At 40.9% G+C, this 24,711-nt stretch overlaps 2 protein-coding genes across 4 annotated transcripts; one reads left to right on the top strand and one right to left on the bottom strand.

Annotated features, from left to right (window-relative positions):
* Positions 1-2,611: 2,611 nt before the first annotated feature.
* LOC109477207 lies at positions 2,612-23,986 on the bottom strand. Of its 3 annotated transcripts, XM_019778274.1 has the most exons (16): positions 23,650-23,986; positions 22,754-22,921; positions 22,319-22,370; positions 20,309-20,522; positions 18,733-18,897; positions 18,107-18,313; positions 17,593-17,740; positions 17,264-17,284; positions 16,341-16,509; positions 5,536-6,454; positions 5,223-5,300; positions 4,984-5,052; positions 4,521-4,732; positions 4,066-4,155; positions 3,690-3,766; positions 2,612-3,530 (listed from the first exon to the last, which is right to left on the bottom strand). In XM_019778274.1, the coding sequence occupies exons 1-16, from the start codon at positions 23,765-23,767 to the stop codon at positions 3,334-3,336; spliced, it is 2,904 nt and encodes a 967-aa protein (XP_019633833.1). In that variant the 5' UTR covers positions 23,768-23,986; the 3' UTR covers positions 2,612-3,333. The 3 variants fall into 3 exon arrangements, with proteins under 3 accessions (XP_019633833.1, XP_019633834.1, XP_019633835.1); XM_019778275.1 differs by lacking the exon at positions 17,264-17,284; XM_019778276.1 differs by lacking the exons at positions 22,319-22,370; positions 22,754-22,921; positions 23,650-23,986 and adding an exon at positions 21,334-21,421.
* On the top strand, positions 10,498-15,007 carry LOC109477209 (kelch-like protein 38). The gene is made up of 7 exons (XM_019778278.1): positions 10,498-10,654; positions 10,924-11,060; positions 11,738-12,045; positions 12,183-12,336; positions 12,563-12,696; positions 12,976-14,095; positions 14,405-15,007. The coding sequence occupies exons 1-7, from the start codon at positions 10,505-10,507 to the stop codon at positions 14,751-14,753; spliced, it is 2,352 nt and encodes a 783-aa protein (XP_019633837.1). The 5' UTR covers positions 10,498-10,504; the 3' UTR covers positions 14,754-15,007.
* Positions 23,987-24,711: the final 725 nt, after the last annotated feature.

The following is a 24,711-nucleotide window of genomic DNA, read 5'->3' as shown; positions in this document are numbered from 1 at the left end:
ATCGTTTGTGCAATTAAAATACTACGTCAAACGAATGCCACCGCGACTTATTCGAGTCCTTACAAAAGTCAGACAATTGTCTGTATAAACATCAAGAACGAACGAACGAGCGAATCAACATCAGCAGTACCTTGAATTTTGTCGTTGCTTCTGAAGATATTTAGATGTCGTCATGTCCAGCTGATCCCACATCGGTCCGGCTAAGTTCACGCACAGAACCAGAAGAGTCAGAGTGAGCAGACACAGGAGCACCCACCACAACAATTTGACTTTTCCTGTTTCCGCCATTTTGAATTCTCAATCTTTTTGATCTTTTTCGTCATGACCAGACATACCGTGGTAGGCCATCCTGTACAATTGGTAAGTTGGTTGCCTAAGGCTGAATTGAAGAACAACAGGGTTAGGTGAGCTGTGTTCGGGGCGTGTTCGCACGGTGTCAGTTCGTACAGTGTCTAAAGTAATGATTCAAGCCTGACCGAATTTATGCCACGCGTACCTTTCTATACGCATTGAATCGAATTTAACTTAAATTTCAGTCAAACTTTACCCCCGAACATGCCCTTAACACCACTGACCTATTCCCGAAGACCAGCCAACCACGGTCGAACCTCCCGTCCACACCCGAATGTTTTAAGAATTTTGAAACATTTGTATTGGCTGAAGTAGCCTAAAAGTAGCCGACCTCGCCAAACTCCAGCCAACAACAGTCGACCTTATGATAACAGTTAAACTTTACTTAACCAACACGAAGTAAATTGGGACTTACCCCAACAGTCGACGTCCTTGGTACAACGTTAGGTCATAGGCAGTAGCTTTAGGCCCGGGAGGTTTTCAAGTTCCGAGTGGGTGCCGAAGGCGGGTTCCGACGGGTGCCGAAGTCATGATCACCCGAAAATTGAGATCCGACGATCGGTCAAGACGAACGGCCAGTTCGGCAGTGATCAGGAGGCCATATTCGGATATGTGTGACCAAGGTTGTAACTATGCCATGAACACTGCTGACCTGTTCCCGAAGACCAAGTTAACCTGCTGACCAGTAAAAATCAACAAGTCTTGAAAATCACCGTGGGAAAATGCATGTAATGAAGCACGCATTAAAGGTGCTTCACACTAGTGTTCCCTGTGTTTCCCGCCTGCCCTGGTACCAGAGTGTGCCACAAATACAGGGGAGTCCGAGTCGGCCAGAGTTCTAGCCAGCTTTAATTTTCTTCCGTCCACCCAGGTGTATCGATGGATTTTGGGAGGGGAGCGCCTCGCAACCTAGGGGGCCCAGAGCATGCTCCCCCGTGAAATTTAGGATTTTCAACCCTTTAAAAACGCAACTTTCCGCATTTTGAGAGGCAAATCATGGTGTTGAGAGTGGTTGTCGGTCTTTCGGATGTTTTCATGATTTTTACCCAAGATTTTTGTTAATTGTCTGTCAAGGTTGACGGATTCAAACTGACACTTCTCGGTTCAAAGACCACATGGCCGAAGGCTACCTCAAAAGCAATTCCCTAGGGAATGCATTCGTTCAATTTTTGATCGTAGTACGTACACAAATGCCTCCACCTCTGAGGCGTCACCAAAAAGAGGCTGGTTTGATCCACGCTCTTCACCCTCCAAACTTGTAACTTAAGAGACCTTAACAGCCTGGTATCCAATCCTAGCGTGGGTTGATTGCACTCTAGAGAGTTTTTGTGACTCTAGACTAGCTGTCTGCCACCTGGCTCTGCACTCGTGGAGTGCCATTGTCGAAGTAATTTTTCAGCCTAATTTTTCTGATGTACAAAAACATTACAATAGAAAAAGGGCTTGCCTAGTATTCGCTTTCCAATATGGCTTGCAATTTACAGAATATTTTGTCATTTTGCAGATTTACAGTATGGTCGAACTTTTCTGGAAAACGGCCAAAAATTAATGCGCGTGCGAATGTCATCCATATAATATAGTCAATGTTACAGTAGTCTTATATGAATAGCTCGTTGCCTGCAACATTTCCATCTGTCGGCCTATGGGTAATGGTTGTTGCAGTGGACATTGACAAGGACAACACTCTCTACACCCAGTACATTTTAATCATGGTAATGCCATAACAAGATGAAACGACTTGTTGAGGTACATGATGTAGAAGGGCAAGTTGTAATGTCTCTTGTTGCTGGACTTTCCACTCAAACTGCAACAAAAAAAACACAGGGGCAAGTGGAAAGGATCTGGTATAAACATTTAGACCCAGATGAACTGCTTCATGAAAACAGACTTGTCTAATTCTCTTAGAATGACAAATGAATTTGTTACAAATATCATGGACATAAGTTACGCAATGTATATCATTACCAAAAGTTAATGTACACAATTAAAATGTAGTCTACTCTTATAGTAGTTATACATGTATGGTGTATTGTCATCAGTTACTTGCTGAAAAATAAAACACTAGTTACTATCAATCATTTTGTAGAAACTTGATTGGTCTGAAACAAGTCAATACATGCTAACTTAACCTTGTACCATGTTAACTTTTGATATCACAATAAAAAATTTAATAATTTCAACTTTTTCTCACAAGCCATCTCTGATAAGATATCATCTGCATAATTATCATTAGATTCTGTAATTTACAATGCAACAGAAAGAGATTTATCATTATTTGCTTAATAGATTATTGATCATTACGGTATTGAATATTTATAAATATTGAATATAAACATATAGTATGATATGTTACACAATATCTGAAAATCATTTTACAGTGGTTCTATGTTGAGGGAGTTATTTAAACAACATTGATTGCAATGAGATGTATGGATTTCCAAACATACAACAGTCATGAATATCAAATTCTGCACGTTTTACTTTGATAGATGATATGATAAAATATTAATCTTTACAATTGGATATCAAAAAGTGGCTTAGACACCCCCATTCATATGATTTCCCATACAAGTTTTAATTTGAATAATCCAATTGTTGCTTTGCTATAGCCAGTTAAGACAAATTTAATCTTACATTTGCTAGACATAGAAAAATTGCACATTCCTTTAAAATTTCCTGTGGAAGGTATGAGATCAAATAACTGCAGATTGGAAGAATCACTTCGCTGCATTGATACAAAAAATGTCACACTTTTTTGTCTCCAGCTGTCTCCATTAAAAACACCATAGCCATAATATCAATCATCTCTTCAATAATTTAAAGTTTTCTGTACAACATACTAACTCTGCTACATCGTAGTACATGTATGCCTAGATGTCAATACTGAAAATTGATATTAAAATCAGAGCTGTTTTACAGACTCTGAAAGAAGTTGTCTGAACTCTCCTTAAGTGGATGTTATCCAGATTACTTCCACCTTTTTCAATCAGGGGAAATGGGGACAACAAAGGGGTTTAGGAGTGCCTTGATGGATGTCAGGAGCTGGTGACACTCAGCATCATTTTCTATCTCATGGGAAGGTATCCCATCATGCAGCAGTTGTTGGACCGCCTGGTGGATGTTGTGCAGTGTTGTCCAGCACACCTGTCGAACCTCCGCATCACGCAACGATACCTCACCTGAACAACGGTAGGTGTGGTCGTTAAACTGTCACAGTTTTAAACTACCCAAACAGATGCAGAACTAATTTGACCATCATTTGAGCTATATATAGAGAGAGTGTACTGCTAGATGCATAAAATTAATTATAAAGAATTTCTTGAAAATATGCGCTTTACCATTTTTGTCGGGGTTGATCTCTGTACCCAGGCGGTCCAGCACAAGCACCAGCACACGCTGCACAGTCTGTAAAGCACTGTATAAAATAAACAAAAATTCTTATAAATCATGAAGTGTGACTGTGTGATGGCTTGTAGGTTTGAGACTGTACTTAAGGGTTGTTATGGTGGGTGCAAGGCTTACTGTAAGAGAGCAAGCACTGGCAGTAATCAAATCAGAAGCAACTTACTAGTTACTTTAAATTTGCACCACTTTCATTGTTGTAAGTATACTAGTAGGTGGTAACCTTAATAGAACGGTATCAAAAGATTTTTTCAACTCAGCCAGTGAGTTATGGCAATGATAATCCTCCACCAGAAGAGGAAGACTGCTCACCTTGCAGCCAGTCTTGTTGAGGACTGCTGCTTCAGTACTGCCTCCACCTGGGGGAGAAGTCTTGAGGCCACGCCCAGAGACCAGTGGGACCTGAGCAGTAGATGGAGGTACCATTATGGTTTATTCACACCACAAATGTACAGACTAGGAACCTTGCATATGGTTCACAACAGATCTATGACATCACATACTTGTGACAACACATCTAGAAATTAGCTGCAAGAATTGACATAAACTTGAGGATAAAAGTAAAGAGGTTTCTTGTCATTATAAGTACATCTTAAATTATCAATCAAAGCATGAATATCATAATTGCCTAATAAATGACTAATTTATGTTACAGGCACAGGCAGCTGACTAGCTGACTGTACGCAGAAGGCAAAGGCTAACGCTAGAAATGGATAAAGTTGGTGCTGAAAGTGACCATGGTCCCCAACCCTACAGATGATCCTGACCTGTTGGCACACAGTGTGTCCAGCACATTGCAGCAGGCTGCGGCGTCCCACACCACCAGCGGACTGTCCCTCTCGTCCTCCGGCAGAGACGACACCTCCTCCTGGTCGTACCCGGCCTCCGTCAGCAGCTGCAGCGCCGGCTTGGCCAGACTGTCCGCAGCCTGCAGACGTTTCTTACGATTGGTCCACAGGTCCAGGATGAAGTTCACCACCTGATGAAAGGGAGTAAAATAAATCTTGGGATTCTGATAGAAGCTACATGACTACGTAACCACCAGATCTAACACACACGTCAAATTTACTGATTGGTTTACAGCTGCTAAAGATGAATAAATTAACATTCCATTAGATTATGTTTCAAAATCAAATGTCTTTATGATACAGTTGTATAAAAAAGCTATGTGTTTCCTAACATAAATGTTGTCTGAAGCTTATGGCAGAACTTTATCATAGATAATCTTACCCTTGTTCTTCTTGCCAAGGTGTCACAAAAGTCACTGTGCCCATTGTGGACTTTCTCTACACAGGTTTCCTATATGGAATGCCAAAAAACAGTCAAGAAACAAGCCTGTTTAGCGTAATTTGTGATCATCAGTGGATTTGAGTGGATCAAACACTCAAAATGTGGAAATATCACAAATAATGGAAAGCTTGAAAATATGACACATACTGGTACAATATGTACATGTATATAATTCACACCTCTGTAACTTCTTCTTTAGGGGTGATACTCCCATTCATCTCTGGGCTCTCTGACTCCAGCATTGGAGGCTGCGGAACCTGAAAATAGATTTCTTCTGTTACTGTACATCAGATGAAGCATACAAGTGCCAGCATTAAATTTCACTTATCAAAACAGGTACATTGTCTACAATGTAAATGTCACATTCAACTTCAGAACAAAAAAATACTTCTTAAATCAGCATTTACTGTAATTGTAACAGTTACTATAATCAAGGATCAGTGCTAAAATCTTGTGAATTCCAGTTAGTATTCTCTTAAGGTCAGTACATACCTTAATACTTCCCCATTTCCTCCTTGCTGGCCTCTCCATCATGACCTCACCATTCTCCAAGGACTCCTCCAAGTCAGCTGCCACCACCCCAATATCCTCCACCTCCACTTCAATGTAACTGCCTGCCAGACTGTTCTCCTCTATGTCCAGATCTAGTGGCGGGTTCTTCACAGTACCCCACTTCCTCCGTCCCTGCCCCATGGGAGAGACCACTGTTCCGTTGCCATTCCAGTGCACTGATGTCTCTTCAGAAAATACCACTTCTTCTAGGGGCAAGGAGGTTGGCCTAGCTTCACTCAAACCGATGCAGTTATCAGTTCCTTGTTGTAATGAAATAGTGGTAACTTGTTGTGTTTCAAGAGAAGGTTTGAACTCAGTGTTGTCATGACCATTGACAGTGTGCTTTTCTTCAGGACGATGTTCTGCCTTTGGCTTCACATAAAATTGCACAGGAATGTCTTTGCTGGATTTTCCTACAGTCTTTTCCTTTCCACGGTCCTTATCTGTTTTCTTTTTATTCTGTTTAGATGGTGAAGACTGAGGAGAGGATGTCTTTACCATCTTTGCATTCTTTGCATCAACACGAGTGGCTTCTACCACAGGATTGTCACCAGGTTGCTTTGGGGAAGTCTGAGAGGTTATAGGTGCTGTTCCAGAAACAGACTCACCTTCTAACTCAGCAATCTTGTCTGTAGACTCCAGAGTTTCATCTTTACTTTCTCTCATTACCACTACAGAGTCTTTTTCTGATTCGTCTTCACTGTCAGATGAAGATTCACTAGTTGCTGACTTAGTGTCTTCAGCAAAGCTCACCCTCTTCTCAGACTTTGAATCTGACCTTGTCCTTGTCTTGAGAATCGGTCTGTTTGACTGAGTTTCTTTAACTGCATTTACCTCTTGGTCTGTGTCATGGCACTCTCTGCAAAAAAGTAAACAATGTAAGTGGATACCCAATAATACAAGTGGGAAACTTTCTGTTTTATTTAGTGTAACCGTCTACGTAACACTTTGCATTCTAAAAGATACATGTAGTTATGATTTGCTACATGTGTACTGTACAAATTGCAGAGATCAGGTGAACCAGAGTTGTCGGTACATGTTGTATGTAAAATGTGCTAGCCTAGTCTTCCTATAGATTGTGTCATCTCCCAACTATGGCCTGGGTACACAGTCACTGTGATACATCATGCTTGACTAAGTATTAAAGAGCCAATCCCCAATTAGCCACAATACCTGTAGAACTGGGCACCTTGTGTGGAGGGAACAGGTGAGCAAATGTTCTGAATGGGACTTAAGGAGTCATGGGAAAACCACTTTAGAACTGTCAATAAGCTTGTCTGAATTAATCTCTACTCAGCTTTTACAGATCAATAAGTTTTCACATCCATGGTGACTAAAAGGACTAAACGCTGGTTTGAAAAAATTTACAGTGACAACAATTTAAAACAGTTGTACTCGTCATGCATCTACAACCCAAATTTCAGTCTGAACATGCAACCATTGACTGATCGATTGAGAGGTTTACAAATCTGTAATCACTGTTTGTTTTAAGGTGTTAAGTGCAGCACTCATGTCCTTAAGAAAAGAACAGACTTCCCTAGCATTTACAGATGAGTGATACATAATAGAAGCAAACAAGTGAGTTAGAAAGCAAGCTGAACTGCATATTTGTACTGGTCTGAACAGATTTGAAGATTATCATTTTTGTTAATGAATTCATAAAATTGAGGGCTCTTATTTTTTTAAACTGAAGGTTTATAGAGTGAAGCTATTAATAATATGAGTATTAATGTCTTTAGTTTCTCAAGGGCAAATGAGCAAGACTGATGGAGGGTCACTTTTCCATGTCTAAATGAAGCAGTTTTTTACAGACGTTTCTGCTTGATGGTGTAGTGGTAACAACTTTAGCCTTGGTTTGTGCAGACCTGTTTCCACACCTGTCCCCGGTTTGTGGACAACAACAGTACGGAAGGCTGCACACTGGAGTGGTTACCCATGGACTATGCTACAACCCTACGCCAACAGTCGAAATTTCTTCTGGAAGGTCTAATCCTATTCTGTCTTCACTGCTGTAATTCCTGCTAAGCTGATTGGATACATCATGTGAAAGGCTTTCAAACAACTCTCTTGTGAAATAAGGAGTACACAAGGCAGGTTTCACAGCATTCAAGGAGTTGTGATTTTGGAGGATGGGTGAGTGCAATTATCAGATCTTTAACTTTAAGGTTATCTATTAGCAGTATTCTCTAGTAATGTTGGTGATAGACGGAAATACTCTGTACTACATAGACGGCTCTACTTGTTAAGTTGTAAAATGGGAAGTTAAACAAACTTTACAAAACAAACGTTACATGTACAAAACAAACATGTACAATGTAAGCAGCAAAAGAATTAAATATATGTCATCACCTTAAAATGCAACAAGCAAACTATGCCCAGTAAACATAACCTGTAAGATGGTTTTTTAGGCACTGAATAAAGATATAATGAAAGGAAAGAAAATAAATCTACAATAGAACAAGCACTGCTTTGTTTATGTTGTTCCATGAAACGTGGCTGAAAAAATTTTGACCAGTGTATTTCAATCTAATTTGTTTTCTGAATACAGTATACATGCGTACATCCTGGCTTTTAGTTACTTTATTTCCAGTCTGATAAAAGAGCCATTCATGATCACATGTGAAACTAAAATGGTATTTACAAAACCACCTGCTGCAATAGAGTCCAACCAGCTCAGGAACTTCCTTCATATTCACAAAACAATATCCCATACCAGGGGTCGAAATACCCCTCTGTGTGCAACTTGGTGCAAGTAAATTTGGTGTCGTGCAACTATTTTTTTGCCGACCTGCACCGCGGTGCAAGTTTGCTTTATCCATGTAGAATACCCAATAAAGAACTGGAAAGGGAACAAAACCAGAATCCATGAAGTTTTCGGAGGCCGTCCACACAACCATATGGGGCTAGGGCTAGACGAGCTGTGCAGCAGGAATGTAATCCCAGTGAGTCTGATACAGATGATGAGGTGTAAGTGTGGAACAGGGCCACAGTGGCCACTTTACTGAGTGTCAGACATGAGGTTAGTAGTGTAAGGAAATATTGAATGCTATTAAAGTTAGTACATTGTACTTTTGGTTGTGTACGTATTATCTTTGGGGGGTGCAACTATTTTTCTTCTGGTGCAAGTATTTTTTCTTTCACCTGCACCAGTGCAAGTTGGCCCCAAAATCTATTTCGACCCCTGCATACACTGTACTATCTACAGGTGCAGGAGGTTCAGTCACTCACAGAGGGCAGCTGAGGGCTGTCGGTTTCATCACCAAGACAAGAGCACGACTAAGCAAGAGGAGGAAAGGGCTACAGGCTGGATCCAGCAAGGAATCTACCACCTCACTGCCGGGGGTGGGTGAGGAGGAGGGGATTTACTGTTTTCGTAACCATGGACAGGCCATACAGGTGAGGGGGAATGGTATGGCCAGAACCAAGATGCATTAATTTTTGTCTGAAAATATTACCAGGATATAGACCTATTAAGCATTGTATAGTATAGTATAGTATAGTGACTGTCTATATTACCTACATGAATGTGCATCTAACGACCTGTTGGCACAGTAAGTAAGTAAGTGAGAGAAACAGCTAGACCTCATATCCAGTGAATGATTTTGCATTAATTGAGATAATGTTATGAGGAATTTTGCACTAAGTCACCAATGAAGTTCTAAGGTATAAAAGACAATCATGTAACCAGTAATCTTGTTGAAACATTAGCCGGCTGCCTGATTTTTCTTGCAGATCATGGAGAAAATGAATGAGTTCAGAAAGAAAGGAGAGTTTACAGACATCACGTTGGTTCAGTGTAAGGACAGTGACTTCCCCTGTCATCGGGCAGTCCTCATGTCTGCACAGTACTTCCGACTTATGTTGGAGGATCTGGAGGTATTATGTTTTACCAGTAGAAGAAATGTCCTCATGTATCAAGTGAAACCTTTCTTGATTTTGAGAAAATGCAATCAAGCATCATTATAGTACTATGATATCTTGTAGCATGCATAGTTTAGTGGTTAGCAACCCTGCCTCTGGAATAAGAGGTTGGGAGTTCGAATCCCGGCTATTGTCGCTCACCTGACATGAACACTACTTTCAAGGGTCGCAGTCGTTAGGATGGAATTTTGTGCTTGTATAATGAACCTGTAAATACTCTATAGCATTTGTCTTCTCTGTCATGACCAGTGGGACATTAGCTCTTTAGTGACCTAAAACTGAACCAGGACCACTTTCTTTTTTCTTTCTTTCTTTCTTTCTTGATAGAATCTGACGAAACCGTCTAATATGCTGTGATTTGTGGTTTTATTCCTTTTTTGTGTCTGCTTGACTTCTGGTGTGTACCACAGCTTGGGAAGGCTGGATCAAACCTGTCCATCCTACACATGCACACTGAGGTGCTGGAGGACCTGCTCAGCTTCATCTACACGGGAAACATCCTGGTCACACCTGCTAATGCAAGGCACCTGCTGGAGGCCGCACACAGGTCAGGTTACTTTTACAGCTGTAGCACCTGGCAGGCATATTTGCGACAGTTACATTCCTAGGATTCTTGTAAGCTGTTTGTTGTATGTTGGAAAGAAGCTAAGGGTCAAGAATGAAAAATTGGCTCCTTAATGAATTTCCCTAATATCTGCTAAAATAAAATGCCATGAAAGTCCATTGAATTTTTATAATTTATATTTTGTAAACCAACCAACCAACCAACCAACCAACCAACCAACCAACCAACCAACCAACCAACCAACCAACCAACCAACCAACCAACCAACTTCCCCGCTGCAAAGAAATATGCTATAAAGTCAAATTCTTGGCGGAGGTTAAGACAAATATCAATTCTGTTAATTCATGAAAACTTGTCATATAGTAAAGAGTAGTATAGTAAGAGTAAGAATATTGTCTATTCTTCTTGTGGCCCAGGTTCCAGATGCAGGATGTAGCTGAGAAGTGCTGCTACCTGCTGGAGGCCATGCTGACACCTGCTAACTGTCTGGGTCTGTGGCAGCTGGCTGACACTTTGGACCAGGGAAGTTTCCTCCTGAGGGCACAGCAGTACGCACTGCACAACTTTCAACAGGTCTCACAACACCTCTCTTTTCATTTGTTTTACAAATTGTAGATATAGTGTGGTCTCTTGGTAGACATGGATGGGATTATACACTCAGTATAAAAATTACAGTTATTGTTTGTCCTTTCGTTGCAACACTTTTATTTGACTCCTTTCGGGGGCAAAACTAAGTTTTGAGGGCTGATACGCCATTTGAAGCAAACAACAAGATTTGGTCATCACTCTGACCTCATACTATTGTTACGTGCATAAACTAATAACAGTTATGCTTCCTTCAGGTAATGCAGCATGAAGAGATGCTTCAACTGTCCAGCCAACAGATTGTACAATACCTCAGCCATGATGACCTTTGCACCCCAGATGAACACATGGTGTTCACTGCTGCCATGAAGTGGCTGGAGACTGATACACACAGGTAAGGTTAACTCAGCCTTGTGCTGACAATACTGGTGACTTTAAACTTGGAAATACACGTACACAGACTGGGAAAATCTGATTTCAGCTTTTTTTTAAATTAAGGCCACACCAATTTAATTTGTTGGTTCTCGGATTTTTTCAGAAAAAATATGAAGCGACAGGGCAAAAAAAAATAAAAATAAAAACAGGTCTAGGCATCCTATTATAGCCCCAAATGCTACAATATGAGCCATGAAGTCAACAAAAAAGGCTGGGTTAAAATTTAAAGTATAAATTTTGAACTTTTAATCAAAACCACTGCATTGATAGATGTAAAAAACTGTAACAACTAGGAAGAAAAGGAATTTCCTCAACTGTTGGGGGCAAAATATGAGCATTTTTTAGTTGATTCAGAACCAGAATTCTTTTTTTTTTTTTTTTGCAAATCAGAAAAAAATGATGAGGCGAATCCGAGAACCAACAAATTAAATTGGTGTGGCCTAAGGACTGAAGAATATGCACAGTGAAGTTTTCCTCCTTTGATAGTGTACTTATCTGGCTTAATTTTGGTACCTGTCATACGTTTTGAGAGTAATAAGTGGCAAAGTAGCACAGGAGACATTAATACATGTCTGAAATAGTCTAGATCGGTAAAGATTTCTGTTTCTAAAGCGCTTTTCTTCATCCCGCCCACAGGAAGGCCTGTATAACCAAACTCATGCCCAGTGTCCGGCTGGAACATGTGACCCCAGAGTTCCTGGTGAACTCTGTCGAGACTGTGCCGTTCATCATGGACAACTCAGAGTGTGCTCAGTTCATCAGCGAGGCCAAGAACTACCACCTCATCAGGGTGGTGGAGAAGGTGGAGCCAAAGTACAAACCCAGGAAGAGTTATACCACGGTTCCATCAGGGAAGGGAATCAGAGGGAAACAACTGTGGGCCCAGGTTAGAAAGATGGGAGGACCCAAAAACAATCCAAGCAAGGGAAACTTGGGTATTACATGTAAGTTGAATTGTCTTAAAATGAGATAGTAAGTTCTTGAATATCACACTTGGCTTCTGTACCTCTTCATGTGAATAAACCAGTCTCTAGGCTAGGGACATTTTTTACAATCAAATGCTTTGTTTGTCCACATATAGCTGCAGCTCGGCAGTCAGTGGCAGAAGTAGGGTACCAGCTGTGTAAGCCTGAACAGCCCAGTAATGTCCTGAAACTGCTGTGTCAGCAACGCAAGGACGCAGAGATGACAGACATTGCTGTCTGCTGCGAGGACAGCAACTTCAACTGCCACAAGTAAGTTTTCAAACATATCTCATAACACTGTCTACTGCTAATGCATGACCATGCTTTTCCCTTCTGCCTAAACCCCATCACTACCAGTAACACAAATTTAATGCAAGGGAATTAACATTGTATATTAGCTGATATCCATAACATGTGCTACTACTAGTAGTTGATTACTCTAAAGACAGTCTGGCACAAGTGTCAGTTTTGATTCTGTCCAATTGTCACCCTGTAGGGCAGTGTTGGCTACCAATGCCTACTTCATGGCCATGTTCTCAGCCGACATGAGAGAAAACCAGAATTCTGAGGCCATCCTCAAGGGTGTTTCCCCTGATATTGTCAGCAGACTGATTAACTATATCTACACAGGCAAGTACAACAGTACTTAATTTGGTTTCAGAGGTAGCCATCATTGTATAATCTTAATCTAACTTCCTAAATATGTATACTGTACAGTGTTGTCATTGCTACAAATTATAGTCCATCAATATGACATACATGAGGAGAAAAAAAAAACTTAATATATTAAGATATTGTTACAGTACCATAAGAGTTGTAATTGATTCCAGTCAATATTAACTATATTGTCAGTTATCATTACAATGTTTTGATTCAAAGCACATCAAAAATAATCTTTAATTTCTCCAGGAGAGATCACCATGACTACTGCCAACGCCCAGGACCTCCTGGAGGCCTCCTGTCACTACCAGTTCCACGCTGTCAGAGAAGCCTGCTGCACGTTCCTGCAGGCTAACCTGCACCCTGCCAACTGTATCGGCATGTGGCAGTTTGCAGAGGTTCTCGCCTGTAACCAGCTACAGGAGGCAGCCAAGCAGTATGCCCTGCACAACTTCCCTGATGTCTGTGTGGAGAGTGAAATCCTTGACCTGCCGCTGGACCACATGTTGGAATACCTGTCCAGTGACAAGTTGTACGTAATGGAGGAAGGGACGGTGTTTGACACAGCCATGCGGTGGATGAACCACGACCTTGCAAATCGAAGAGACAATGTGAGAGACATGCTGGGCACGGTCAGGCTGATATCCGTACATCCGAGCTACCTGCACAACATTGTGTCAAAGAACATCCTGATCAAGCAGTGCCCTGAATGCATGAAGCTGGTGGAGCAGGCAAAGAACCATGTCCTCCTGCAGGACTGCGGCTCGGAATGGGCCAATCGGGCACGGATGAGCAAGCCTCGTGACTGTGTGGGGAGGAGCGTCCTGGTGATTGTCGGAGGGATGGTGAAGGTGGATCGTAAGGAGGTCAGCACCGACAAGTTGATTTACTATGACCCACAGGACCCCAAATGGAGACTTCTGGGTAAGTTGCCGGTTCCTCTCCTTAGCCCCGGAGTGGCGGCCACCAGAAACAGCATCTACATCACCGGAGGGAAGGCCATGCTGTCCAGGACAGGAGAAGAGGACGACACAGTCACCAACAAGGCCAGCATGTACAGCCTGGCCATTGAGAGGTGGCTGGAGCTGGCTGACATGTTGGATGCGAGAAGGAGCCATGGGTGCGTGCTCCTGAACGGGAAAGTCTACGTGGTCGGTGGGCTGGATCAACACGACGTTGTCATGGACAGTGCCGAGGTGTATGATCCTGAAATCAACCGGTGGGAGAGCATCATGCCCCTCTCCAGGGCAGTGTGTGCAGCGGCTACTGCTGCATGCCAGGGTCAGCTGTACGTGATCGGGGGAAGCACCATGTTCAACCCTATTGTTCCCATCAACCTCATACAGTGCTTCAGTCCTGAAACTGGCAGGTAAATTCTCACTGTATTTGTTGTGACAGAGACAGTTGATTTATTTGTGCCAGTTTCCAGATGTACATTGTATGTCTTTCACTGCACATACGTATTGTACATGCTTTGCTTGTGTCACATCAAAGCTTCAATGTGCATATTTAAGCAACATATGTTGCTATTCACAATTTTTTATCAGTGTACACAAAATCTTTATCATTGTCAATTTGCATCCTCCTTAATTAGGGTCAGATGATAAAGCAGAATAATTAATGCTGACTGTTGCTTATAGAACAATACCACATACATGTATCTCTTACTCTGTTACAGGTGGAAGTATGTGGAATCTTCCTTGGTGAACCACATCGGAACCCCCGCTGTGACCATGGATGGGAAGATCTACGCCATCGCGGGAGCATTCCACAACCACGTCATCGTCTTCAGCCCCGACACCAACCAGGTCACCAGGGTTGCCAACATCAGCATCGTACGGGCTCTGCACTCGGCCGCCATGTTGGATGGTAAGATCTACTGCACTGGCGGGATAAGGGATGCACCAGAGGTGGCCGATCCATACAACAGCATGGAGTATTATGATCCTGAGAGCGATACGTGGACTGCAGCAGGTAAAACTGAACTCCTTTCCATGTCTTCATTTCTTATGTTGGGTGTACAGTAAGACAACATGCAGAAATGTATCTTAATACGAAATACCAGGGATGACCAATATGAAATCACAATTGTGTGTGATCAAACCAACATGATGGACACTTGGATGAATGGTATGGATGATCTGATGGATGAATGTGGCCATAGGTGATTGGACGATCAGACACTGTCATACAGATAAGATGGACAAGACACTCACTGAGAATTACATCGTACGTATTAAGTGAATTTTGGACCATCATTTCCAGTCATCAAAGAGAGCAGGTCCTCCTACAGAAACGGCAACAGACGAGGTCACGTCAGTAATCCAACACATTAAATACCATAAACGTGGTGTCGCTTCATTTTAGAAACAACATTTCCTTAATCATAAGCAGCACTGCAACTGATAACTCTGTTGTTTTACATGACAGGTAAACTTCCCCAGGCCCTGTTTGGACACAGGTGTGTCACAGTCTTCAAACGGACAAAGAATGAGCCAAGAAAGAAGAAGAAGCCAGCAGGGAAGTCAAACCAGGCACAACTGTCCAACAACCATCCTGCACGAGAGTTCTTACAGCGCAGGGGGACAACCATCTTGGGATAGGCTGTTTGTACATGTACAGGACTAGACTAAGTATGATATAGTATGAAATCTATTTCATCTAAAACTTAATCTAGACTAAGTATGAAGTGTATACCATCTGTATTTGTTGAAAGATATTGTATAATGTCCACTTGGTTCAAATATCCCTAACATGTTGTGAGGCTTACATGTAGAAACAACACCATCTGTGCCTAGAAAATGACAACTGAATCCAAAACATATCTACCAGCTTGAAACCAGTTTGCAAATTTGATACAAAGATGGGAGATACATGTGCATGTATATATAGGACATGTCATTTATTTACAAATTACGTTATTACCTTTTTGTGAATATTCTACCCCAGTGATGTAAGTACATGCCGTGTAAAAGTTTGTTGCATGAATAGATCTGTATACATTGCCTGTAATTTAATGTAACTCATTTCTGCAGTGACAGGTCTCTGATTATATCTTGGGACTGCTTGGTAATTTAATATGTCATTTTCTCATCTGTTATATTATGTATTTAATAATGTTAACATGTTGCAGATTTGTCTGACATTTGATTAGGCTGATGTTAGTACACCCTACTTGTAACATTTATCAATTTGGATGCTTGGAATCATGAAGTTGTTATCTTGAAGTTAATGATTGCATGTGTAATTTTTCCATATTGACTGCAAAACATCTTGTAATCTATGTAATGTGTTTTGGTGTCTTATAGTAACAATATTTAGTAGGTAACTTTTCATGGTATACATGTATATAATAACAGGGCCCCTTTTGCATTTTGGTTTACACTCAACATTATCACATAACACATTCAATATTATCAACTGGGTGACTACAGATTCTGCACCAGTATTGGTCATACCTGTTATGAATCCACTTGGTTGATCATACTACATGTAATATTATGTGAAATTTCACAAGTTGTAGTGCCTTAGCCCTGCACACTGGTAACTACTAACAACTACAAGTGAGAAAATGTCATCATTGATTACAAAGTTTAAGAAAGACAGTTGCTCACGTGACTGGTGTGAAGTATGTGGTTATACATGAGCCGTCCTGCTGTACAGACAGGTTCTGTGGGTACAGCGACATCACGTCCTTCACCGTAACCATGGCAACCTGCTGTACAAAGTCCAGCACGGCCAGTCCTGTCTCCACAAATGCCTCCGTCCTGGACAGGCTGCCATCTGGTACAGGTGAAAAATACATACAATAACTCCCATGCTCTAATATCATAATTAAGACATTAAGTAGGTTCTAAAGTAAACATTGCTGTCAGCAGTGTACAATGTATGTCAGACATCAGCAGGCCACTGCCAAAATTCACAGTTTCTGTAACTGTTATTCACCTATAGCAGGACTCAAACACGTACAACCTGTACATTTTGCATCATCCTAATGTACATTGTACATGGTGCATAATTCACTCATGTCATTGTTTTGTACGAAAGGCTGTGTTCTACCCATTTGATGGTCTTTACTTCAGATATAAACTTGTGCATTCAGGTTCCCTTGTGGTGTACAGTCCTTCCTTTTCTTGTAAGAAGACTGTTATGTGTTAAAGCATCAAATGTAAAATTGAGAACATTCACAAGTATTGACAGCTACACCTCTTTTAGTTGATGACAGTGAGTCACTTTTAGTGAGTCTTTGTGTTTTGCAATTGGTCCTTCTATTAGTACAAAAAAGTGCTGACAGCTCATTCCACATGACTTTATGAATATCGTACATTACATGCAAATACATGTAGTGGGTGAAAACACTACCTATCAAATGTCATGAACCATACTAGAATTTCACAACTAGGCATGCACTGAAAATCTTTGACCTTGTAAATGGCATTGTGCACTTTAATCTCAATCATGCACACACAAAGACAGTGTAGTGAGCTAACAGAAAAAAAAACATTGTCACAGCAATCAATAGACATGTACATTTTACCTTCCTCTGTGTATTCCAGTCCTGATAAGATAGTGGACAGAAGAGAGGAAAGATATTCAAGATGAAAATTATCAGAAAGACAGTCAGAACAAACATCACAAATCTGTAGTTAGAGAAATTCAAAGGACTTATTTGTTATAATCTCAGATTACACAATGTCATATTTAGTTTTAAATCAACCACAAACTCTATACTTTTGGTCTGAAGAAAAGGTAAGAATTTGAAACAATTCCAATGGTAATTGAAATCACATTCAACACACAGCAAAAAAAACAGTTTTCAGTGGTCTGTAGAGCCAATGTTCTACTTTTGGTTCTTTAAAATGTTACCTGCCAGGACCACAAAGTTGATAGTTGATGACATGGTCTGCACCAGGGCTGCCAGCACCCTGCACCCAGCCTGCACCACTCTCTCCTCACCCTTGTGTTCATCCATGGCACGCACCACCAGTTCCACTACAGACTGACGCACAGGGGCCTGAAGGGGGCACATGTTTGTATCAATGTCAAGTACATGGTATGTTGCTTATTAAGGTTGCTATGGTAAGATAAAAATGTTATCTTCCTTATCAGCTTGTATCAATTCAGAATCCACCACCATTCAAACCTATGATCTGTGTTTTACAGCATCAGTACAACAAACAAATGATAACTCAAATTATTCTTCAACTTTGAAACTATATTATAATAAGATCATAGTTTTGACAATTTCTTTCCTCTAAAATTATACCATGCCGATGGCTCCTGAAGTCACCAATGAAATAACTCTAATGGTACATTGTAGCTATGAATGAAAATTTTGATGGAAGAAGTAATTTCAATCTAATGCATCACCATAGTGTACCTTCTCGCCTGGAAGTGGCCTGTATGTTGCCAGCTGCCCCAGCACCTGGCAGCTGTACAGCTGCAGCTCTGCGCTGCAGTGGTGAGCCGCCATGGCGCCCTGTACAGCTGGGGAGGCCTTACACTCCACCAGGGCCTGCAGGTTAGCTGTGAAGGTGCTGAGTGCTGCCAGCAGACGCAGCCACAGGATGTTGTGCTGAACGGGGTCCTGCGAATACAGAAATGGGATTGTTCAGATACATGTCTTGAACTAACTACATGCAGTTAAACTTGATTCTAAGGATTACCTCCATCCATACTTTGGGCAATAACACATGGCAATGCTGAAAACTAGAGCAACAAGCAAACAAAGTTCCAACAAACCAAGCAGTTGCTGCTTGACACCCCTTCCTATACTAATGTGCAACACAATAGTAAAATTTCCAGGCTACGACTCAAGTGCATCACTGGTTGAAGGCCATGCTACCATGAACTTGAAGGGCTTTACATTTTGTACAGTAATGTAGACTATATGTAAATTGTTTCATCTAGTATATCCTTTTGATCTCATACCTAAGAAATGTGAACGTGAATCAAGATTGTAGATAGCCAACATTTGTATCTATCTTTGCACATTAACCCACTTACCAGGGAGAACCTGAGCAGCTGAACCAGCAGCTGTATGATGCAGGTGTGACCTGGCACCCGGCCCGCAGGTGTCTCTCCCCTCCCATCACTGTTCTCCTGTCCTGTCTCCTGGTAAAACTCCCGCACAAACTCCACCAGAACCTCCTGGTCCACCTCAGATACCTCCTGGAGAAAACCAATCAATAGTGCCGTTACAAATAGCCGTGACTTGATGTCAGCCATGAGAAGGTTATAAATGATTAAAAACAGACCTCATTCTTTCCAAGAATGCCCTCCTAAGACAGTCATGTAAACAAGTCATATCTTGAAATCAAACATATATAGCTTTCCTGACATCAGTACACTGCAACTTCACCAAATTTCTGACAAGATTTGAAATCCAGTTGAACTATATATAGCATAACTGTTATTCTTTGCTTTTGGGTAATAATGCCCCAGGACAAACCAAACAACCAATTTCAAACCATTTCATACAATGTATGACATTACACACTATCCAAATGCCTGGCTGTATTGTAGGGCATCATCATGATTGATTTTGCCAGGCAGCATGACATACATCTATCCACTGACTGATCAAATGAGATTTCAGCACCAAGGACAGCACTACCCAATGTAAGTACAGAGTTATCTCTGTTAATTAGACCTTAAAGGCAAATTAGACTAGGTACAATACATCATCCTTTCTGAAGGAAATCACTGCCACCTAAAAAAAGCACATTAAAAAGGGCCATTAGCAATGATGTAACAATTTTCTTATCAGACTTGTCATGATTCAATTACCGAGGAACTGATTTGATTACAGGCTGGAAAGCTTCAACTTGTAATGTACCTACTACATTTCCTACATCCACTTAGAAAGGCAGGAATAGAACATGTGCCTGATGAATTTAGATAAGTATGAAGCTGTGTTCTGTCAGGTGTCACACTGGAAACTCTCATGCACTAATTTGAAAGTTGGTGTGACATTGTGAGGCCGTTAAAAGTGTAACTTTTGTCCATTTCACAGACATTAAGCTCTGAACATTTACAGCTGAGGCTGGGATGAAAGAAGCAATTTATCAATGCTGTGGATTGTCTGCTACTGAATAATTAAATTATAAGGTGCTCTATCTATATACATGTAGGTCAGGAAGGGAGGCAGACAACTAGCTGTTACTGAACCAGTGGTTGAATTACCTACTTTCACGATGTAACAGTAGAAAAATTGTAAACATCAAATCACATGACTGTGTTACCTTAATAAAAAACATTAAAAACATAAATGGGCTCATTCTGTGTTTCATACAATATCAGTAATCATGAACAACATGTAAAAAATATTACATACATAAAAACATAAAAAAACTGCACATTTATCAGCCTCACTAGACAATCATTCAGTGACAAATTGCTTTCATTTACAACATGAACATCTTGATGCATGATTCCAAATATAAATCTAGTGACTAAATGTTTGTGGACATTTTACAAATCCTAGGACATCGTGAAAATTTTTCAAATTTTTTATGATAATGCTGTACGAAGAATTTTTGCTCTTTTGTCTGAATATAGTTCTTCTAGACATCTGTTTTACCTGTAATGCCTTGAACAGTGTATCCACCAGCTGTGGTGTAGGCTGGAGGTCAGGTAAGGTCAGCAGCTGCCGGCTCAGGATGGAGGATGCCAGGTTAGCCACCTGGTCAGGTGTCGTCAGGTGTTCCAGCAGGTCTGAGTCCAGACTGGGCTGTACCACTACACACCACTCAGGGGACAGGGGGGAGGACACAGAGGTGGGTCTCCTCTCCTCCCTGTAGGTAAGGAAGACAGGAAATATAAATTATAGTATGAAAAGGTACCATTCAAAGTTCTGTGCTGTTTGGTTAGGAATACTGGGTATAGAATTGATTGTGTATGTGTCTTTGTATTTTGCATGCATGAGTGTATGTACATGGATGTGTGCGTGTGTGTGTGTGTGTGTGTGTGTGTGTGTGCGTGTGTGTGTGCGTGTGTGTGTGTGTGTGTGTGTGTGTGTGTGTGTGTGAGTAGAGAGAGAGAGAAAGACAGAATATATGTGACATTGCTGATGCATTCAGTGGTGTATGTACTTGTAGGCCTATTAGTGTCCAATATAATACTATTTTACTTGGTGTGATATGATTTATCACCAAGAGCAATGTAATCAGAATCCGCCATCTACCTATCTATTATGTAAGACTATCAGAGACTGTCACAATGAAAGATTGGCACTGATCACACAGAGATGATAGTGCATCCATGATTCAGCTTCTTATGACATGATGATTTATAACTGTGTTTCCTGTGGTATGACCATGCTACCCTATCAGTATCATTTATTGTTATTACATACAGCAACTTGATAACGATAAACATTGTGGGGATTTGGTTACAATAATCATATTGTGTATGTCCAGAATAGATAATCCTTGGGTATTGCAAGTGACCTTAGCTTGGTGGCAAAGTGATAAAAATATAGCTCATTTGCAGGGATCTCAAAAACCTGAAACCAAAAACTTTTGGGAAGACAAAATCTACATCAGGACAAAATGGCGACAGCAAACAACTGAACTGAACAAATTTCTAGAAACTAATTGAATTTACCTCCTCATGGCATCCCTTGATAAGTACACTGCACATTGCCCCATATCGGTCCTCTACCCTAGCTAATACAGCTGTTGCCTGTCACTTCAACATATATTTGTGCAAAGTACAGACAACCTAATATTTGCCATGGGGCTAATTTAAAATTTGAAATGAAAGCTTTTCCTTCTGCATTACGTATGTCTAATAAATGATCATGTTAGTATTACAAAAGCTTTACTTAAAAAGGCATTAGTCGAGTGCTTTTCAGTTTGAAGTTGATAGAATGAAGGAAAATATGATACTGTCAACCAATGGCCTCCCTGAAGAATTAAATGGTATCTACCCGTGTGCTGTTATGGAACAGTTCCTGACGGATCGTGTTACAGAAAGTATGATGACAGATTTGGATCCAGTTTGGGCAGCTGAGAACATCAGAGGACATACATGGCATCATTGCTGGTAACCTTTAACCTAATCAACTGTGTGTGTGTGTGGCAGTAAACAGGGCGTAAGTCATCTTTGTTGTTATCCATCTTAGCCACTATTAACAGATGAACTTGACCTTTTGTTGACTTGTATAAACCAGTGATTTATGGTATCGCGCTGCCTACGTTGATTCCTTGCATGGCATGATCTCACTAGTGTATAAACCTGCTTTTCATTGACGTCATAATGTTTATCGTATGAATCTCGGCAAGCAGGTGTTGGCAGGTAAATTGATCACAGCAGCTGGAGGTTTAACAGATATACACTGTAATCCAACATGATGGATGTGTAAAGGCTATATTCCTGAATCTGTGCTAAACTCTGTATCATCTGTGAGAAACTCTTATCTCTTTCTTAAGATTACACGTTGTACATGATTTTCAAAAAGAAAACAGGTCGCAACTGTCACTGGGTAATTTTTGCTTCTTCTTCTTTGAATATTGCTCAGCTCTAGTTTGACCTCAATGATCATTGAGCATCAGCTACAGGTGGAAGTGATGCATCCCATTTTTCTTACCTTTTTCTCTCAAACCTGAAGAGACCATGCCTCCCCACCCTGACAAGACACCCTGTAAGACAACAGAAGTCAGTTTAATACTGAAAGATTGAGGCAAGATGTATTTAGAGTTCAACATGGTTTACTTTATGATGACAAGGAAATGTTTTTCATATTTTTTATTTACTTCTTATCCTTTTTTTATAGCTTTTTAACTATGATGGGGAGCAGTCTGATTAATTGGAAGGTTATCTTGCATATTACTATTAGGACGATGAAGCACAATGAAGATGGTACATAAGAAATGAAAATGAAAGGCATGATTGAAATAAGTTTTTACGTAACCAAGCAAATTTTTCAAGGAAGCTTGAATTGAGGATGGACATCTTCTTACTGTACTCCATGTCAAATGGAATATCCCTAGTTCTCAATTTTTTCTCATTGATCCTGACCTACCCTGGGTCAGCTGTGTTGGTTCCCCCAGTTCCACATCGTTGATAGAACAGCTCAAACTCCCCTGTTGGGCGGCAGACAGAAGGAAGCCCCCATCACGAGTGTTAACCACACAGAACACTCCCGGCTCACTTTCACCTTTTATGGCAATATCAACATCTTTACCAGATCCTGAAAGTTAGATAAAAGCAGAAGTTGTGGTGTAATGATTAATGATGAATACACATTGAATTTGAAGAGAACGCAGAACATGTAAGTTTCAGCTAATATTATGCCAATAAACTTGTACTATAATGTGCTACTACTTGATAAGGATGTTTTTAAGATCTACTAGTAACGGACGTTATATACTGTGATGATGAGCTTAATAAAAATTCAACAATTGCATGGTTCAAATTGTGCCAATGACCTTTATCATATAATTTACGTAACATTTAGACGTTAAAGAAATATGATTTGTCACCTTATATTACATGAGAAAGAGAGTGTGATCACAGTGCTGTAACGTCATCAATCAATTCTTTTGACAATGATGATATGTTTGACATTAAATCAGCTTTCAAAGTGGTATCAAATTTTCTTCCTTGTATGACAATGCTGTTTGGGAATGGTAGGGGCGGGGTGCCAAAATTGCGCAATATATTGTCATGCTGAAACAACGGGCTATCTTCAACCAACAAGGTCTTTTATATGATTTGTACATTGGGCGAACGTCATCCTCAATGCATTGTTCCGAACAATGGCAATGCACTTTGTAATTTGAGCACACTTCGATTTTAATAGCCTTCATGAACCATAAAAATTAATGCTCTCCTTTGAGTAAACATAACAGTACATCCCACACACTGATCCCGAGTAATCCATAACATTAAGTGATGTCCTCACGTCTATAAACCTACCTATGGTCACATCTCGCCTGGTGCCCAGTTCATGTCTCTGTCCGGTGTTCAGGTCCAGGAGGAAGGCGGTGTTCACAGGACCACTTCCCCCGGCCGCGGCGGCTGGTGCTGCCGCCATATCTACCCTAGATTGCACGATGCCCGGTCACGGGTTTGCCGCTCACGGAGGCTCAGAAAGGGCCCCACAAACAACAGTCATATTCCTGTACAATCTGCCAACTTCTGCGCAGCTATTGACAATGAAATCAGCCCTAAAACGAGCCAAAATCTACATGTTGTGGGGAGGGATCGTGCGCCGCTATCAGCCGCCAGCTGCCATACAATGCCGACCTTTGACCCCTTGCTCTGGCTGACAGACGCCCCTGATTATCAGTTATTGTCGTGAACTATTCACTGATCGATCGACCGAATCTGCCGCCGTTGGTACTAGTATGCCTCTATTTCAAAGAGTAAAAGGTTACGAATTCAATTTCTCATGTTAATCAGGATCGTTATGTCGTTATAATTCGACTCGGTCTTACAATATGGTGTTATGAAATTATTATCGAAGTCATTAGCTAAGTAATATATTCAATATTGTGTTTTCAGTATATTACTGTTGTGTACCTTCCATCTTGTCCATTGTACATAAAGGTATAACGTCATCTTCTTCAAAGAAAATGTCTCGGAAGAGGCCGGTACTTTTCAATCGTTGTATAGGCGCGCTAGGTTACATTGATTATCCAATTGAAACCCAATCAGCACCATGGACAGTGCCCCTGCAGTCTGTGATGCTGAAAGCCACAAAATGTTTCCATCCTCTTCCGGAATGCTTTAGATGCTTTAAATTTCCATACTGATCAGCTCAAAAAGCTTTAAGGGGACTTAACTCAAGGTTTGTCAAAGAAAGGATGGCGACATAAATGCATTTATTCGTCTGTAGCGTCCAGCTTTTAACTGAATTTGTTCAGCACTGCAGCAGACTGTCCATACCCAGCGATTAGTGTAGAAATAATTTCAGTACAGCCTACTACAAAATGATAGGTTGCAGACGTCTGGGTAGTTACACAACTATAGTTTTTC

Source organism: Branchiostoma belcheri, unplaced genomic scaffold (assembly GCF_001625305.1).
Source record: "Branchiostoma belcheri isolate BF01 breed outbred unplaced genomic scaffold, Haploidv18h27 scaffold4, whole genome shotgun sequence".
Classification (NCBI taxonomy): Eukaryota; Metazoa; Chordata; class Leptocardii; order Amphioxiformes; family Branchiostomatidae; genus Branchiostoma; species Branchiostoma belcheri.
Note: the sequence above shows the minus strand (reverse complement) of the source record. Positions and strands in the feature narration are given on the sequence as shown.